The 20,357-nt window shown below is 40.2% G+C and overlaps 1 protein-coding gene across 2 annotated transcripts in view; it reads right to left on the bottom strand.

Moving 5' to 3' along the window:
* PEX14 (peroxisomal biogenesis factor 14) overlaps positions 1–20,357 on the bottom strand; it is a 149,834-nt gene that overhangs the window by 57,655 nt on the left and 71,822 nt on the right. For both annotated transcript variants that reach the window (XM_044667727.1, XM_044667728.1), the window contains exon 3: positions 19,313–19,397. In XM_044667727.1, the coding sequence (XP_044523662.1) occupies positions 19,313–19,397 (85 nt within the window). The remainder of the gene's footprint in view (positions 1–19,312; positions 19,398–20,357) is intronic.

The raw sequence follows: 20,357 nt of genomic DNA, 5'->3' as shown, positions 1-20,357 counted from the left end.
TGGGAACTCTGATTAGTATAATGAAAAACCACAATTCCAGAGGGCTCAAAATGAAGCATGTTCTTCCTCCTCTTGACCAAGAGGAGACAGATTCAGAATGCAGATAGAAGCCTATTTTTTTGGACATGGTTAATAGGGAAATTTGTTTTGCTTGATTATACATTTTGTTAATAGGTTTTGCTTTTTTTGCTTTCCTAGTGAGAGCTAGAGGAAGAAAACATGGGAAGGACAAAATTCAAAGCTAAAAAATAAAATAAAAATTGAATTGAATTTTTAAAAATTGTTTAATAAAGCAACTTCCAAACAAAATAAATTACTGTCAATTGTTATATATATGAAACTTATCACATATATAAATCCATACTCATATCCATTTGCATGGGCAATTAGATAGTGCAGTGGATAAAGCACTGGGCCTGGAATCAGGAAAATCCAAGTTCAAATTCAGATCCAGACACTTATTAACTGTATGTCTCTGAGCAAGCCACTTAACCCTGTTTTCCTCAGTTTCCTCAACTATAAAATGAATTTGCAAAGGAAATCGCAAATCAATTCAGTATATTTGCCAAAAGGGGTCAAGAAGAGCTAGACACAACTGAACAATAACAACAATCATTATAAATATGGCACAGATTCTTTACCAATCTACTAGCTGTAAGCTCCTTAATAAATCAAACATCAAATCCTCTTAAGCATCCACTGTGCACAATGCTCACTCCCAGAGGGGATGAAAAATTTAGATATGATACAAAGGTTTGCCCCCACCCTGAATTTTATGGTCCAGTAAAGGAAGAAGTAATACTACACTAACTTCCAGGGTCTGTGATTTCCTCTACCAAGATCGCAATCCCTTTAAGACTCAGATGATAGTCTCTGTCAGTTATGAGGGCTAAAAAAATTCATTCTTCTGCAGCCACCCTGGTGATGAGCCTCTGGAGCTTTATCACTGATCTGATTAACATCAATTCAACGGATAAACATTTATTAAGCACCTACTACGTCCACAAAGCCAGTCCCTACAGTAGTGGATGGAAAGCCAGGTTTAGGACACAAAAATCTGGTTTCAAGTCTCACCTCACACACTTTCCAAGACTAGAAGTCACAGACCAAGTGCTAATCTGAACTGGAAGGTTTTCTCATTGGTAATTTCCTGTGTCACATGAGGTAGAATTGAGAGGGTTTGATAACTACTTTGACATGAGGATTGAGGGACAGATACGAGTCAATGATAATATCAAGCTACTTCTTAGATCTCTCACTGCAAGTACAATGGGAAGGTAGTTGAAGATTGGTAAATGGTTTTAATGTACTTAAACTTAGATTACTGAGGGCACTGAAGGTCCTGTGTGGTGTGGCATGGCATGAATCTAGTTAAAACCCCTCTCAATGGTTCCATTCATTGAGTAAGAGGTGCAGGGGAAAAGAAAGAATTCTAAAATCCCAGATCTTGAGCCTCAATGGTAGTAACCAAAGTCCAGCTAGTATGTTATGCCTTGTAAAAAATGCCTTAGGGGCAGCTGGGTAGCTCAGTGGATTGAGAGCCAGGCCTAGAGACGGGAGGTCCTGGGTTCAAATCCAGCCTCAGATACTTCCCAGCTGTGTGACCCTGGGCAAGTCACTTGACCCCCATTGCCTACCCTTACCAATCTTCCACCTATAAGTCAATACACAGAAGTTAAGGGTTTAAAATTTAAAAAAAAAAAAAATGCCTTGCCTTGTAAGCACGAGTAGCAAGTAGCTGGGCTGAGCTTTGAATCTAGTTTCTCCCCTGACTCTAGATCCATTCACTTGTCTCCAACACAACCTTACAAGGTGTTAAAATCTCTTTCCCAACCCCTACCCCAGCACCCCACTCAAAAAAGGGGCTATCATGTGTCATCTGTTACTTTGCCATGGATCCTGCCTACCTGGCTCTCTCTCTTCCCTAAGGGGAGGGCTTTGGGAGAAAAAAGTTCCTAAATTATGTTAAATAGCTGAATCTAACTCCAAATGGAGGCATCATGGATTTCCATATTTATTCTCCCTCAATTACCATCTGATCCAATTATCTCTGTTTGCAAGACAAAATGACTTTTCTAAGTGTCTGGACTTCACACCCCACCTGGGCCCTTTCTGCCAATGCCCCCAAGCTCTGTAATCATGTCTGGTGAAGGGACCACTCCTGCCCTCACTGAACTGAGCCAAGGCAATTTAGACTGCCCATTGCTAATTTGGCCAGGTCTGCAGGGCAGTAGGTGGTCAAGTACATTTCTTGTTGGCTTGAATCTGCTTAGGGGGCAGGGAGAGGTCCCATTTCTATGCACTTCAGTTTTCATTGAAAAGTTGACATTTGCGAGATTGTGATATTTAATTTATCACAGAAGCTCGTATTTTCTCTACTCCCACCACCACATCCTACAGTGGGCACATCACAAGAGAACTCTATCCAAGTTCAGCCCAATATCAATAACACTCTAGTCAACCATCTAATGACTGAAAGATTCTGTTAAGGACCTTTTAGACTAAAAAGAATAATTCATAGTAAAGAGGGGAGCACAGCCACAGCATTTGTCTAGTGTTCCTGGTAGGACTGAGAGGGTCAACATGCCTTCACCCACACCCCACCACTGAAAAGCTTTGGAAACCAAGCACTGCTGTTGAGGAGGACCCAAAAAGGCCCACTCCAACACAAGACAACAATCCTGTCCCCACACTTCAGGAATGTTACTTACTCTTCAAGGTCAGCATCAATTAGCTAGCTCCCCTTAGAAATAATGACTAAAACTGCCTCCCAGCTGCACAGGTCTAGGATGGGTTACACTTTACAATACAATACACACGGTGCTAATTTCAAGACTACAAAACTGCTAAGGAAGAAGATATAACATCTAGTTTCAAGGAAAAAATACAATGGATGTGTTTGTGACTATGAGTTAAATTCATCATCAGACTGGCTAAAATTTTCTGAAAACTTTTACCTTACAGATTAGTCAATGCTAAATGTATTTATTTTTTAAAAAGAGATTATCTTATGGTAACTGAAGATCCTACCCATGTTCCAGCTCATGCAATAGTCAATTGAGTTACCCATCTGAGCTCTGATGACATTAACAGATCACTCCTAGGGCCTCAAGAAGGAAATGAAAAATCCTCAGCCTGGCACAATTGGGCTCCCACCTACCTTTCCAGGCTTCCCTTCCATTGCATATACTCTCCATTCCAGACCAATATGCTTACTGTTTCCATCTCCCACCTCCCTGTGACTGCAGTGCTCTCCTTTCTCCCTGCTTCCTCACCAAACTCTGAGCTTTCCTCAAAGCTAAGTTCCAACAGAAGGCTATTCCTGACCTCCTCAGCTATTAGCACTCCGCCCCACATATCTACTTACTGTAATTAGACAGGCAATGTACAACCCCTAGTAGAAATAATATCAAATAAGTAAATACCTCATAAACCATAAAGTGTTGCATAAACATTAACTATTATTATTATTATTTAGAATGTAGGTTCTTTGTGAACAGGAATTTTTAAAAAATCTTTCCTGCACCTAGAATTGTAGTCAAACAAACAATCCCACTTCTGAAAGTTTCTGGTTCTAGAACACCTTTAACCCTCTTAGTTGGGAGAACCCAAAGAACAATAGAAAAATGTGGTGTAGTAGGGCAGTGGCATTTATTCATTCAATCAAGGCACATTTAATAAGTATCTACTGAGTGACTTGGAGAAGGCAAGAGTGGAAGTAGGGAGACCAGCTAAGAATCTATGAAAGTGGCAAGAGGCATGAAGGATCCAAACTCAGGTGGTTGCTTTGTGAATAGTGGGATGTTACAAAAGTAGAACAGACAGAGCAGGAGAGCATATGAGCACGATTCCAACAAAGTCACAACCCTGGTACCCTCGGCATTACAGTGGGGATGATGATAAGTTCCACTTTAGAGTCTGAGATGCCTAAGGGATAAGATAACCAGGGGGAGATGTCAGGCAGGAAGGGCAGAGCCTTGATAAACACAACCAATGAAGGGGCAGCATATGGAGATGAAGAAAGAACAGACAAGAGGAGTGGAAGTCTACAGAGGAAAGGAAAGGGAGTAAACAGTACCAAAAGCTTCTTGATATAGAAATAAAAGGGTAAGAAAAGAGTCACTAGATTGAGCAACTCAAAGATTGTTGGAAAGCTCAAAGAGGCACTTACAACAAAGTGGTGGGGTTAAAGCCAGACTGCAAGGTCTGAAAAATAAGGAAGAGGGAAGAGGTGAAGAATTTGAGGTAATGAATGTGGACATATTGCTAAGGATTTTGTAGGTAGGAAGTAGAATAAAAGTCCCTATCCATCTGAAGGAGAAACCCTTGATTCCTGGAAAGAAGCAATTTCACATACAGTCAAAGAACCTCACACCTTACAATCTACATTTAGGACTTGGCGGTTAGTATCGGTTCATTATGTGGCTTTCCAGTCTCTTCTAATTCCAAAGGGATAGGGACAAGACCATCTTCTCCTTTTCCCAATGCCTTTAGGCACCTTCCATGAAAAAGAGCAGACTCAGCAGCCTGCAGAGCATGGACAAGTGAAATCATTTGCCCAGAGCCACACAGCCAGGGCCCATCAGAGCCACCTCTCCCCACTATGCTGTGCTCTCTTAATTTCACATTGTCTCTCTGCCTCTGGGGCATAATCTCATAAAATAAATATTTTTTAAATCCTGTCTCCAGTTACAGACAAGAAATGCACCATTTAAAAAATATATTATAGGAGGTGGCTGGGTGGTTCAGTGGATAGAGAGCCAGGCCCTAGAGGATCTTGAGTTCAAATTTGGTTTCAGGCACTTCCTAGCTGTGTGGCCCTGAGCAAGTCACTTAACCCCAAGTGCTTATCCCTTATAACACTTCTGCCTTAGAAACTTAGTATTGATTCTAAGATTAAAAAAAAAATACATACACACACACACATATATATTTACGAGACTTCAATTATGTCTGAAACATTAAAAAGGCATACCAGTTTAGAACCATATTATATTTTCATAAGCAAAAAAATAACTACTAGTATTTATTTACACAGGACCTACTACATTCCAGGTACAACCACTTTACAAATATTATCTCATTTGATCCCCACAATAATCCTGGGAGGTAGCTATTGTTGTTATCCCAATCTTACAGATGAGGAAACTGAGGCAGTCAGAGGTTAAGTGATTTGCCTAAGCTAGTAAGTACATGAGGCCACATGTGAACTCAGGTCTTCCAGGTCCAGCACTCTGTGCCTTATGGCACCCCTTAATCACATCAGAGGCTAACACAACTGTAGACCTAATGAGAAACTGAGAAGAAAATCAAGTCTCGAAATACACGAGCCCATAAAAGTTCACTGACTTGCCTATGGCAATATGGCCGTATATATGGAATCACCAGTTTTCCCAGAATTCCCCTATCCTTTGCCTCTAAAATAAGTCCAATTTCTCTAATTCTCCTCAATTTATACTGGACTCCTTACTTCAAAGGATTTGAATTATTTGAAAAAAATTTTTTTTTTCTTGGATTCACTTTAATGGAAATGGCATGTTTTGCACATAACAGAAACTCAAAAGTTTAATGAATGGTTCCTACTCCACAAATAAAACATTTTAAATGAAATGTAGTATTTTCTCCCCAAAACTATCTCTCCTCCAAGTCCACTGAATGGTACTCCCACCCTTAATGATTCCTTTGCCCTCCACAGCCAATCAGCTGCCAAGTTTTGTTAATCCTAACTATCTTACCTCTTCTCTCTACTCAGTCCCCCCTCTCTTCATTTCTCATTTGGACAACTGAAATAGCTTAAAAAAATTTTTTTTTTAAACCCTTATCTTCCATCTTAGAATCAATACTTCCAAGGCTGAAGAGTGGTAAGGACTAGGCGATGAGGGTCAAGTGACTTGCCCAGGGTCACACAGCTGGGAAGTGTCTGAGGCCAGATTTGAACCTGTCTCTAGGCCTGGCTCTCAATCCACTGAGCTACCCAGCTGCCCCCTGCAATCGATTTTTAATTAGGCTCCCCACTTCTGGTCTCTGCCTTCTCCAATCCATCCTCCACACAACTGGCAAAATAATCTTCCTAAAACACTGCTTTAATCAATCAATCAATGGGCATTTATTAAAGGAGTACTATGTGACAGACACTGTGCTAAAACTTGAATAAAATGAAGGGCAAAAACATTCTATGCCAGGAGAGTCAACATAAATCAACCAGTACAGTAAATAGAAGTACCTAGGTATAGATAAGTGTGTACACACACACACACACACACACACACACACACACACACACACACACACGAGTATATATATATGTATATATACAAGGTAGGGCCTTCAATGGATCCCATTGCTTCTGGAATAAAATAAAAACTATTTAGCCTAGCACCAGTATCGTCTCTCTCTCACACACACACTTCAGCCAAACTAGCTTCACAAAATCAAAGAATTTTTGAGTTAGGAAAGAACTCCATGGTCATTTAATTCAACCCAAACCAAATCCCTACTATAATACACCCCAAAAGAGGTCATCCAGCCTCTGTACGAAGAACTTCAATGAGGGGTATCCCACTCTATATCTCAAGGCAGTCAATGTTCCCCTTTAGCACAGTTCTAATTGTTATGATTTTTTTCCTTTGATAGAGACTAAATTGCCCTTTTTAACTTCCAACTATTGTTCCTGCTTCAGGCCCCTTAAGTCAAGCTGAAAATAATCATATCCTTTCCCATCTGATAGCTCATCAAATAAATACCCGGAGAGAGCCATCATGACCCCTCTCTTTCCCCCAAGTCTTCTTGTCTCCTCCAGGCTAACCATTCCCTGTGCCTTCAGCCAATTCTCATATGTCATGCCCTTAGCCATCCTGATTATCTTCCTCTGGACAGTCTCCAGTACTCTCAATGCTCCTTCTAAACTGTGGCACTCACAAGTGAACACAATACTCCAGGTGTTGCCTGTCCCAGCCAGAGTACAATGGGTTTATCACCTACTTATATTTAGAAGTTATAACACTTCTTGTGCAGCCCAAGATTACATTAGGTGACTCATATTGGGCTTTCAGTCCACTAAAACCCCAATTCTTTTTCAGAAGAACTGCTAACCATCCTGAAAGACTTGACAGAGGATGCAAACCATCTCCAGTGAAAGAACTGTTAGAGTCAGATGGACACAGATCAAAGCAGACTATCTTTCACATCACTATATTCATGGCTTTATTTTGAGATTTTGGTTATGTATGAGTGTGCTCTTATAACAATGACCAATATGGAAGTTTGTTTGGTATGATAATAAAAATACAATTAAAAAAAAAAAAAAAGAACTGCTAACCATATCCCCCTGCTTCTCATAGTTACAAGATTGACTGTTTTAAAACTCAAATGTAAGGCTTTATATTTGTCCCTACTGAATTTTTCTTTTTAAAGAAAAAATTACTTCATTTCTTTATTTATATAGTTAATATTTCTGGATTTCAAATAAATTGATGTAGCCTAATGCTCTAGCCTGGTAAATTCTCTTTTGGTCCCAAATGTTAGCCATTATTTTAGTTATCTGTCCCTCCTAGCTTTGCATCATCTGCAAATCACATAAGCAAGGCATACATAATTTTATCCAAGTAACTGATAAAAATGGATATCCAAGAGTCCAGGGTGAAATACAGATTCCACTGGAGACCTCCTGCTAGGTCAACCTGGAATCAAGTGACAACTATAATGAGCCTCTTAAATGGACATTCAAACATTTCTCAAACCATCCCATTTGTTATAGCCTCAGTCCACATCTCTCTGACTTTTCCACAAGAATCTTATCAGGTACCTTTACCAAATTTTCTGCTAAAATCTGGGCACATCCAAGACAAATGCAAGAATTATATGAACACAACTACTAAACACTTCACACAAATAAAGTTAGAACTAAACAACTGGAAAAACATTAATTACTCATGGGTATGCTGAGCTAATATAATAAAAGTGACAATCCTACCTAAATTAATTTACTTATTCAGTGCTATGCCAATCCAACTACCAAAAAACTATTTTATAGAACTAGAAAAAATAATGACAAAATTCATCTGGAAGACCAAAAGGTCAAGAATATTAAGAGAACTAATGAAAAAAAACCTTGAAGGATGGTGGCCTAGTAGTACCAGATTTTAAACTGTACTATAAAGCAGTATTCCTCAAAACAATCTGGGACTGGCTAAGAAATAGAAGGGTGGCTCAATGGAATAGATTAGGGGTAAATGACCTCAGCAATCTAATGTTTGACAAACCCAGCTTCTGGGATAAAAACTCACCCTTTGGCAAAAACTGCTGGGAAAATTGGAAAATAGTATGGCAAAAATTAGGTTTAGATCAATATCTCACACCCTATACCAAGGACAAAATTCGAGTGTGATTTAATTATAAAGAATGATATCATAAGTAAATTAGGGGAATATAGAATAGTTTACCTGTCAGATCTATGGAGAAGGGAAATATTTATGACCAAACAAGAGATAGAAAGCAGTATAAGATGTAAAATTTATAATTTTGATTATACTAAACTAAAAAGGTTTTGTACAAACAAAATCAATGCAACCAAGATTAGAAAGGAAACAACCAACTGGGGAAAAACTTTTATAACAAATTTCTCTGATAAAGGTCTCATTTTTCAAAATATAAAGAACCTAAGTCAAATTTATAAGAATCCAAGTCATTCTCCAATTGATAAAATGGCCAAAGGATATGAAGATGAAGAAATCAAAGCTATATTCTAAATCCCTCTTGATGAGAGAAATGCAAATTAAAGCAATTCTGAGGTACCACCTCATACCTGATTGACCAATAGGTAAACAAAAACGATAAATGAAGGGAATGTGGCAAAATGGGGACACTGATGCATTGCTGGTGGAGTTATGAACCATTATGAACCAACCATTCTGGAGGGCAATTTGTAATTATGCCCAAAGAAAAGATATATACCTTTTGATCCACTACTAGGTCTGTATCTGGGGAGGGGAAGGACCTACTTATACAAAAATATTCATAGCTGCTCTTTTTATAGTGGTAAAGAATTAGATATTAAAGGGATGTCCCTCAATGGGGGAATGGCTGAACAAATTGTGGCATATGATGGTGATGGAATACTATTGTGCTATAAGGAATGATGAACAGAGTGATTTCAAAAAGAGCTAGAAAGACTTTAATGAACTGATACAGAGTGAAATAAGCAGAAAAAGGAGAGCATTATACACAGTAATATTGTGGAATGATCAAATAGGAAATGATAGAATTTGCTACTAATAGCAATACAATGATCCAGGACAATTCTGAGGAACTTTCACCTCCAGAGAAAGAACTATTGAAGTAGAAATGCAGATGAAAACATATGAAATCATTTGTTTATTTGGGTATATTTTGGGGGATTCTGGTTTTGTAAGATTATTTACTTACAAAAATGAATAAAATGAAAATATGTTTTGCATGACAATACATATAAAACCCAGACTGAATTGCTTGTTAGCTCCAGGAGGGGGAAGGGAAGAAGGAGGGAGACAATATGGATCACATAACATCAGAAAACTTATGTGGAAATTTGCTAGTTAATTAAATAAAATAAAATAAAATAAAACAAAGCAAAATCTGGGCACACACCACAGAGAACAACCTAGTGATGATGAAGCCAGGCCAACTTCTTTTCTACATATTTACTCTCCAGTGCTAGCAAGGCTTATTCTAGAATTTTCCTAGGAATCAAAGTCAAACTCACTGACCTCAAATTTGCCCTTTTCTCTTCCCTTTTTTGAAAATGAAGTCATTTGCCCGTTTCTCATTCTTGTATACACTTCTCTCATTTTCCCCAACCTTTCAAATATTACTGATAATTAATTGTGTAGCAATTAGAATGCCCAATTCACTTAGTAACCAGAGATGTGAAGTTTACATGGGTTAGTCAGTCAGTAAACATTTACTAAACCTCTCCTATGTGCCAGGAATTGTGCTAAGCACTAGGGATACAGAGAAAGGCAAAAGACAATCTCTGCCCTCAAGGAGTTCCCAGTCCTATAGCAAACACAATAAGCAAATAACCATGAATAAACAAGGCAAAGACAGGATAAATTGGAGCTGGTTAACAGATGGAAGGCCCTAGAATTAAAAGGGACCAGGAAAGTCTTCCTAAAGAAGATAGTTTTTTAGCTGGGACTTGAAGGAAGCCACAGAAGTCGAACAGAGATGAGGAGAGAGAGAATTACAGGTAAAGAGTCAGTGAAAAGGGTTGGACTCTGGAGATGGAGTGTCTTGTATAAGGAACAAAAGAGACCAATGTCACTGGAATACAAAGAGTTCTGAAAAGACTAGCAAAGAGAAAGTGCTCTGAATGCTAAAAAGAGGATTCTGTATTTGATCTGGAGGTGACCGGAAACCACTGGAGTTTACTGGAGGTAGAGATGGAGGTGGCAGGAGAACAATACGGTCAGATCTCTTTAAAATCACTTTGGTGGGCAGCTGTGTGGCTCAGTGGATTGAAAGACAGGCCTAGAGTTCAAATCTAGCCTCAGACACTTCCTAGTTGTATGACCCTGGGCAAGTCACTTAATGCCCATTGCCTGGCCCTTAACCACTCTTCTGCTTTAGAACCAATATACATAGTATTGATTCTAAGATAGAAGGTAAAGGTTTGAAAAAAATTTTTTTAATAAAAAGATCACTTTGGCAGCTGCCTGGAGTGGGGAGAGACTCATAGTCTTGTCTCCTAAGACAGGTGAAGGCATTCAGCGAAACATTCCCTATTTCCTTACTTATCTTGAGCATGAACTCTTTGTGAGCTAGCCATTTCCAATGCAAACATCATTCTCTTGGACAAAGAAAACAAAATGGAAATTAAGTAGTTCTTTTTTCACTTCCTGTGATCCAAGCTCTAACCCCTCTTAATCCTTCTCTTTTCCTCTATAAAACACAAAAGCAGATACCCCAGCCCTTCTGCTGTCCTTACATACCCTCACCAGCTCACTCTTGACATCATTTTTATAGGACGGTGCCATGACCTTACAACCACTCTCTGTCACCTGTCCATGCCCCCATCTTCTAAACACTGCTTCTTAAAATCTAAGTTGGTAGGAGAGTACTCTGGGCATCCACATCAGTCTCTTTAGAACATTTGTGTGTTTTTCCTCCTTGTTGAAATAATTTCCCTTTATGTTTTGAGAGTTTCCCGCGTCTCCTTTGCTGATCTTCTCTGAAGAATTTAGATTATGGGATCCTTCTTGCTCTTCCTTGAAAACTTTAAAGTATACTTTCTCAAAATCTTAGATGTATGTTGGCCTTTGGTTGGCTTTCCTATAATTTCCAATCACAAACTGTAGAAGAAATTAAGTCATTTCCCTCCTCAAAGTTTTCATCATTTCTAACTCAGCAACTAGATTCTCCCCATTACTAGGAATCAGAAGCAGGAGAAAATTCTTGGCTCCTCTACTTTTAGAACGATGAAATTATCATTAAAGCAAGTTGAGAAGGTAATCAGGGCTTTGGTTTTGTTACAAAAAAGACTTCTGGTACATATCCAGATAACTAACCCCCTTCCCTACTCCAATCACTATTATATAACATTTCTGTGTCAGGCTTTTGACCTATTTCTTCTTTCTGTCTAGGTGGTCTGTGGTACACTCACTAATGACAAAAATTACTTCTTTTTCTCCCTCCAGAGATCTTCACCTAAAAGCTCCATGCTATGCTTCTCCTTTCTGATTCCTGAATTTCCTCCCATGAGTATATACGTCTTTTTAATACATGATGTAACCTTTTACCGCTTATACTCATCTTCTCTCTTTTGTATAATCATCAGGAGCTATATTCTGGTCCTAGGTTGCAAATCCCAAGTCTCCAGGACAAAGATGAGATCTACTTTGCCTCCTTGCATTATCATCTGGCTCCTCCTGTGTTTAGAAATTTGAAGTCATGAGTTTTACTATTGGCTCCTTTCTTAGAATCTGTTTCATATGAGCAGCTAATAATCTCAATTGCCATTTCTATCACTGTAGCTACTCTCTGTGGGCTCTGGCTTGAGGGATATGCATACATAGTTTTCTCTCTCCCTCATTCTTACTTTTTATTGCCTGAACTCAATAATCCTTAGAAACCTGAAATCATCAATCCTTGTCATTCTCTTCACTTCATGATGCTGCACTGGTCCTATTTAATCTGCTTTCCTCACCTCCTAAAACCTTTTATGAAAGACAAGATAAATAGAAGAGTATTTGCTTTTTTTCCCTTCTCTTCCTCTATCTACAACTTTCTTTGGTACCTCCATTCATTCATTCATTAATGTACCTCCTAGGTGCTGGGCACTAAAGAGATCCAAGCTTAGATGGATATGGTGCTCAATAAGATACAAACACGAAATGCAAACCTCCAGATGGTGACTGGGACAACAGAGAAGAGTACAACCAAATCTGACAACACTTCCTGGTCTATTCAGTATGCCTCCCTCAGTGTCCTCACTGACCACTGAGAGCTGATGCTCATCAACAGCCTCGTACTGAAGGTTCCCAGATATCAGTTCTCCCTATTACAGTTGGGCCTGTGGCTCCCCTCTGGCCTCTTTTCTCAAGATCACTAAAGGAATCCAAAGCCGGGATTTTTCTTCTCCATTCCTAACAACCCAGCCTCCTTGTTTAGAGCAAAGTGCAGGGCCTTTACCTGGTCCCCCACAAACCCCTGGGGAAAGCAAGGTGGTCCCTGTTAATCTACTACAGCTTCAGAATAAGAGAGCCAGTTTCTACATTTCCAAGGCTAAAAGGTGCCTGACTGTTGGAAGTCTCATGGATGCAGAGAGTTCAAGACAAGTTGGATAACAAGAGGAGCAGGAAAATTGATAGAGGGTGAGAAAAAAAATAGTCAGTGTGATAAATAGGCTGGCAGAGAAGAACAGGTAATAGATATGCAGATGCAAGACTGGCAGGAAAGGAAGATGGCCCATTCACAACAGATGGATAGAGATACTCAATCATCCTCGGGAACAAGAATGCTACTGCCACACAAAGGCCAGTCCATTCCCAAGGGTGCTGGTGTTGGTATCACCACTGCCTCATCCACCAACAGGCTAACCACTCTCCCTGTCCCAAATGTTATCTACCACAAAGAAGCAAAGGAGTCAGAGAGGAGGGCCCATTGAACTGCTGCAGGCTGCCCACTCCACAGGAATGAATGAAGCATCTCCCTAATCGGTTTCCCCTTTCTTTGCTGGGGTTCACTTTTTTCTAAAACCCTGTTTCTGCTTTACATTACTTTGACACTCCTCCAAATCTATCCAAAGGACGTGAAGAGACACTTGGAGACTAATGAATTCTTTTTCTTTTCCTATCCATGGTCAGTAAAACTTGTGAATGCCTAATTAGAACAAAGTTTATTAATGGGGAAGGACTCCCTACTGTAGAGTGGATGTCTTTTCTCTGATCATCTAGGACTGAGTGAGGGGTAAAAAAAGTAAAACATTAATCAATTCACCTTTTTCCTAATAAAGGGGACTTCTTCCCAAAAAAGACATGAGCCAATGACTATCATATCCATCCTAAAAAAAAAAATCCCCAAATATGGTGCTTTCAAAATCATTTGCTTGGTCAGACTCCTCCTAATCTGGGTTAATCCAAATGTTAAGAGAACCACCTTTTCTACTCCTCACTCTTACCCAAGTCAGCACCCACATCTCTAGCTCAGCCTGAGAACTATCTTACTATGAACAACTGGACTCCAAACTAGCAGGGGCCAGCAACTGGAAATAATCATATTGCCACTCCCCAACCTCACACTGGAAACTTGTCTGTTGGTTCAAGAAAAGGCTTTGTAGAGACTTCAGGCTTCACCAAGACACATTAAAGAATTAATTATAAAGCAAAGCTGAAGGAGAAAATTAATTTTAGAAACACAAGAGGTTACAATTTTTTTTCCTGGAGGTGGGGGAGGAAACATAGTTATTTTCGTTTTCATCCTAGGGGCACAAGCTGGGAGCTGTCCAGTCGATAACCTGGCCATCAGAACAAGGTTTGTAATTAAAAGGTCAGTGACCTGGAAAGCTAGGGCCTTACTCCCAGGGCTTCTCAGTAATGGTGGAGCTATTAAATTAAGACTGCTATGAAATCAATGCTAAAAAAGCTTTCATGGTAACGAGATTCCATTCAAGGACATGCAAACTGCCTCATGAAATGGACTTAAATTATAAAAAAGAAAAGTAATAAAAGAGAGTTAAATTGAAATCTGTGTAAGAATTTACTCCCCTTTAAAATACTCCAGTTAGAGGCATGTATGCCTCTTCTCTACCAATAAAGCTGAGGCCCAACTGGTTTCTTCCATGTTTCTTCCTAGGAAAGGGCTAGTTTTTCTGCTGAGGAGGCCTTGCCTTCCAAGAAGATGAAGAGAAGAACTAGTTTCTAGAGAGATGCTCAAGATGAGGCAGAGTAGGTTTTTTTCTTCTTCCTCGGAGAAGGAAACAAGATGTGAATGGGCTGCTGATGGCCAGCACCAACTGATGTTTTTTTACCTGCACTCCAGCAGGCCTGCCACCCAGGGAGACATAGAAAAGCTCTTGTTGGCCCATCTTTTCATTCCTCAAGACATTTCCTCTGTACCAGCCTTCTGTATGAATCATACTAATAGGCCACTGTCTTCCCCACTAGCTGCTAAAAGGGCAGTACTTCTACTGACCTCCTACTCATCTTGCTACAAAGGATGCTCCCACTTTCTGGGTTGACATTCAGTTGTTGATTTTTAGCCCCAAAGCTGATGATGCCTGGCAAGAATGACTTAAATCTAGCCTATTTGGAGGAGGGTTTAAGTTCCACCAACCCTCATAGCAGCTGACGAGGCAAGAAATTGGAAGGCAAACAAAAACATGTATTTGAACACACTGAAGGTGAACAACTGCTTTTCTCTTTCATCCAAAAAGTCCTTGATAAAAAAAAAAAAATGTTGTAAATTACACAAAATGGCAGATCCAACATCAAAGAAATGACAAATGATTCTAATAACTTCAAGTTTCTCATTAATGGCAGCACATCCAGAGTTTGAAACATCCTAAAGAGACTGCAACAAAATAGTGAAAAGTTGAAAGGAACCAATGCTCCCCTTTTAAGACTTCCACCCCCCCTCAAAAAAAAGAAAGCAGGGCCCACTCCTTAACCCTAAGTAGTTGGGGCAGAACACAGTCAGTGCTCCCAGCTGTGGTTTTATAATAAAACAAACTCAGCTGATGCTCCTAAAGTAACCTTCATTTTCCACTGAACTGACATGCACTACAGGGACCTCAATTTCTATATTAAATATTAAATAATATTAAAAGAAAAACAAAATTGGATTTGCCTTTTCAGGAAAGAGATGTTTATTAAAAAAAAAAAAGTCTAGATTATAATTCAAGTCAGTGCTTCACTGCAATTCCCCGAAGTGACATTTGCTAGGAAAAGCCAAGACTACAGAAGCTTTGAGCCCCTCCAAAGCCAGGGCTCCAAACCCACTCACTGCAATGACTCCTTCGGGGAGAGGCTGAGAGGGCGGCTGCCAGCAGCCCCCTGCAGTCAATGAGCCGCCCGGGTTCCCTCTCAACAACTATAAGGGGGCCAAAGGACTGTAAGCTTACTGCCCTACTGTGCTGGACCATCTCCTCCTCTACCATTCCCCAAGCAGAGGCTGCCAAGCTATTCTGATCCTGCAAGCCTGACCCACAGAACTAGCGGGAATTGTAAATGGGAAGTTTAAATCCACAAAGAGGCCTTTTCTTCCCCAGGCGCCCATCAAACCTTGCAATTCTCTATCCAGGGAGGTCCTGCCAGAACCCATCCTATGGGGATTCAACTCGGAAATGGCTGATGACTGGCTCCAGCAGCATCTTCAGAGGATAATGGAGTTGGGTGATTAAGAGACATTCCTGGGCCTGTCCATGGACAGGGTTAACGGAGTATAATTCTGTTTATAGACAGATGCCTAGTGACCCAAATTCTTTTACCTCAGTTTCAGGCTTGAAATGGAACATTCCTGCTCAGACATATTTCTCATCTAATGAGAAATTGAGAGAGGTTGGTCTAGCTGATCACTAAACCCCTTCAAGCTCTCCCATTCTCTGGCTGGTTCTCAGCATCACTCCTTGTTATTTGGTTTACAAAGAAGCACTTCTCCCTTTGAGGCTCTCTACCCAGTCAGGGAGACTAGTGAAAAGGGTGCTGAGTTGGGATCTGGGCCTTCGAGTTCAATAGTTTAAGTGGCTTAGTTTCCCAAGGTGGAAGCTCCCTCCTCCAATGCACTGAAAGGTCAAAGGTCTTATCCATGGTCAATGCATGTCCAAGGCAAGATGAGTTCTTCCTGACTCCAGACCCAACACCACACTAATGGGCAATCCAGTGTGCTAAATGAGTTGGGTGGTAGTGATGAAAAGTGTAACAGGAGTTCAAGGAAGGAGGAAGCAGCTGGAAATGAGAGTATTCAGAAGAGTTTGGGGACATAGTTGACTACCTATCTAGGCAAGCCAGAGCTGGTCATTCTGAAGCCAAGACCATTAGTGGTAAGAACAGACACGCAAAGCAGTCACCTTGAGTGAGGACACTGAGGACTTGTGCTGTGCTCTGACATGGAAGATGGCTAGAATTGGGTTAAGCAGAGGGGAGGAAATGAGGATATTTGGTTCACCATTCAGTTGGCCATGGACAAAAGCACATCCATCGCAGAGAATGCCAGAGGGCACTGGCTCACTCCAGTGGAGTTTTACACAGCTTTGCTTGCCTGTATTTCACATTCATAATGGTTAGGAAGAGAGGCAAGGGACACCATTACAAAGAATAAAAAGGAAGAACAAAAAACGGTTCCACCAGTTTCTGCTCTTCAATAATTATTAGCCAAGTAACTCGTAAGAAATATTATTTAGACTAGTGTGTGTGTATGTGTGTGTGTGTGTGTGTGTGTCTGTCTGTCTGTCTCTCTACATAGATAATTCTCACTGTGTCTCTGTCTCTCTCTCTCTCTCTTTCTCTCTTCTTCTTTCCCTCTCCCAGTCAGGGATTTATTAAAATTAAACAGATTAGATGAAGCTCTTGATACTAAAACTGCTCAGCAAGGCCTGCGGTGGGAAGTGCCGAGCAAACACCAGAGACATTTGTCTCCAAATTGCTCTAAATACCTTCTGCAAATGAAATTCTAACCCAGCTGCGTTTGAGAGAAAATGAGGAATAACTGGTCACTGTCAGTGGCAGAGCAGCTCAGGCAGTTATAATATTGCACAATATACTGGGGCTAAGGATCTCTCAGCAACAATAGATTTTGTATCAGGTTACCGTGGGTAATCAGCACGGCTTTTAGGCTCAGCTTTCCCCTGCTTCATTGCTTTGATGATAGAGCTGAAATCCCCAAGCTTTTATGATTAATTACTCCCCAAAGGTCCACAGATTTCAAGGAAAAACTCTTTTATGGCACGATGCTCACATAGTGGAGGGCTCAGCCAACAAGCTCCAGATTTTAATAATCTCCTAATGGTGGAGTGTGCCCAAGACACAGCCAGCATGTGAATGTCACCCCTCAGGCCTCAGCCACTCAAGAGGGGCCTGGAAAGGCAAGAGGAGAATCTCCTTCCTATTTGTTGCCCCAATGAGACCAGGACCTGAACACACCAGTGGGGCCTTGGGATGCTGGCTTAGGACAGGCAGGTTGGAACATCTATCCAGTCAAAGAAACATCACTTCATGTGGCAATCACAAAATAGTGCCTAGCAGATAGGGCCAATTTCACCTTCTCTTCAAGCCCAACCAGTGAAGTTTTTTGGGACTGATCTCAGAAGTCTTCAACTGTCATTGTAGATACTTTTTTTTTTGAGGGGGAAGGAAGTTTGCCCTCAAGCTAATTTTTTTAAGCTGTATAAAAATCTCCTAGCACCAAGTGGTCAAAGAATAGAAAACAGCAGTTTTCTAGGAAAGAAATCCAAGCTATCAACAATCACATGAAAAAATGCTCCAAATCACTAATAATTAGAGAAACACAAATTAAACAACTGTGAAATTTCACCTTACATTCATCAGACTGGCAAAACTGACAAAAAAGGAGAAATGACAACTCTAGGGAAGCTGTGGGAAAACAGGCACATTAATGCACTGTTAGTGGGACTGTGAACTGGTCCAGTCATTCTGGAAAGCAATTTGGAACTATGCCCAAAAAGTCACTAACCTGTTCATAAACTCTCTGGTCCAGTAATAACACTACTGGGTCTAAAATCCAAAAAGATCAAAGAAAGAGAAAGAGGACCCATATGTACAAAAATATTTAGAGTAGCTCATTTTGTAGAGACAAAAAAAAAAAAAGGAAACTAAAGGGGATATTCATCAATTGGAAAAGGGTCTAATAAATGATGGTATGATGTAATGGAATATTATTGTACTGTGAGAATGATAAAAGGAATAGATTCAGAAACATCTGGGAAAACATGGATGAACTAATATAGAGTAAAGTGAGAAGAACCAGGAGAACAATTTGTACAACAATAACTGCACTGTCAAGTCACCAACCTGACCAAACACAGATTTAGAGAATCAATGATGAAACATGGAACCCACCATCCTGTGGATGAACTCAAGTTAGAGAAGAAGACACGCATTTCTGAATGGGGCTGTTGTGGGAATGTGTTTTGCTTGACTATGCATATTTATTATAAGAGTTTTACTTTTCTTTCTTTTTCCAATGGGAGGAAGTGGACCAATGGGACAGAGTCAATTGAGAACCTCCCTTTGTAAGTTTCTGATCCCCAACTTTGAGAATTGGCAGGAAGAACCCAATTTGTTTGGTGTCCAGCACAGCCACCACAGATTCTGCTTCAGGCGATACTGAATTTCTTGGGATTCATTCCACTCCAGTCTACAGAAAGTCTAGAGCACCAGCAATTTACCATTTCAGCCTGTAAATCAGACTGGCCCGGAGTTTGACCTTAACCTGACCTTGCTGAGCTCCAAAGCCTTTGCATCTCTCCATCTTTGCTCTTTTCTGAAGCAGGTGACCTCTTAACCCACAGCTGGCCATCCTGAGGCCAGGGTGATTCATAGCTAGGATAGATCTTATTCTAGGAGGCCTTTGTTTTTTCTTTTTGGCTTCTTTACCCCCATGCATTCTGTGAAATAGTTCTCATTAGATGATCTTTCTGCTCCATAAATAAGGGGGGAGGGGGGGGGAAACCTGGTATCCCAAACTCAGTAGGAAATCAGATGAGTGGAGAGGTTGTCCTTTGAGCACATGACACCTGTTATAAAAAGCAGGCTTCCTCCCCAAACCTGTCCCTATGCTCTTTTTTGGTAAACAGTTCGGAATAATGAAGGTAATTAGGTACCTTTTTTCTTAAGAAATGCCCTTCTGGTTGCAAGTGGGCTTTGGCGTACCCGGGAATTCTGTAGAAACTTGACTGCAGTGGCAATCTGGTTGGGAAAATAAAACACAGAAGAGAAGAAAATATCAGGAGTCTGAATTTAAAAAATAAAAATAAAAAAAAAACCAACAAATGGTTCAGTCCAGATCTGTGGAAGCAAAACCTATGTTAGTCAAATGATTACTTGTCAAACATCTTTCGCAAAAAAAAAAAAAAAAAAAAAAGTATTTTCAAAAAATGCCATTTCTCAGCTCAATAAAGTATAATAGCTCCTTTCCCCAAAAGAGAAATATGAAATTCTCTTGATTTTCCAGGTCCTCCATAATCTATCCCTAAGCTATTTATTTAACTTTATTCCTGTGGATCATAACCTCCCTGTTCCATGTATCCCTGTCAGAATATTACCTCCCAATGCAAAATGCCTGGTCCATAGTAGACACTTTAAAAATGCTTGTTAAATTGAATAAACTTCCCCAATGGGCCCCAAAACACACCTCCCACCTCCTCTGGCCAGACCCATCTCTTCAATGACCCATAAAAGTACCATGTTCACTCCTGCTTCATGTGGGTATTTCTTGTTTCATCCAAGTAGACTGCCAGCTGAAGACAGAGGAAAGAGTGCCTGATTTTCTACTCCTCTGCTATCCTCACAATAAGCATGCAATAAATACTAACTGAATTCATTCAATAAACACTTATTAAGCATCTACTATGTGTAAGGCCCTGTCTTAGAAACTAAGGATACAAAGCCTGAAGGAAATTGAGCCTGTTCTGAAGGAATCAACATCAGAATCACAAAGTTGCCTGTAGAGATCATCTAATACATGGTTCTCAAACTTTCTATAACCTTTTTATGCTCTTGAAAATTGCTGAGGACCCTCCCTCAAATAGCTTTGCTTATGTGGGTTATTCTATCAATATTTGTTGCATTAAAAATGAAAACATCGGGGGGCAGCTGGTAGCTCAGTGGATTGAGAGCCAGGCCTAAAGACAGGAGGTCTTGGGTTCA

The sequence above is a fragment of the Gracilinanus agilis genome, chromosome 3, assembly GCF_016433145.1.
Source record: "Gracilinanus agilis isolate LMUSP501 chromosome 3, AgileGrace, whole genome shotgun sequence".
In the NCBI taxonomy this organism is placed as follows: Eukaryota; Metazoa; Chordata; class Mammalia; order Didelphimorphia; family Didelphidae; genus Gracilinanus; species Gracilinanus agilis.
This window is presented reverse-complemented; position numbering and strand designations above follow the sequence as displayed.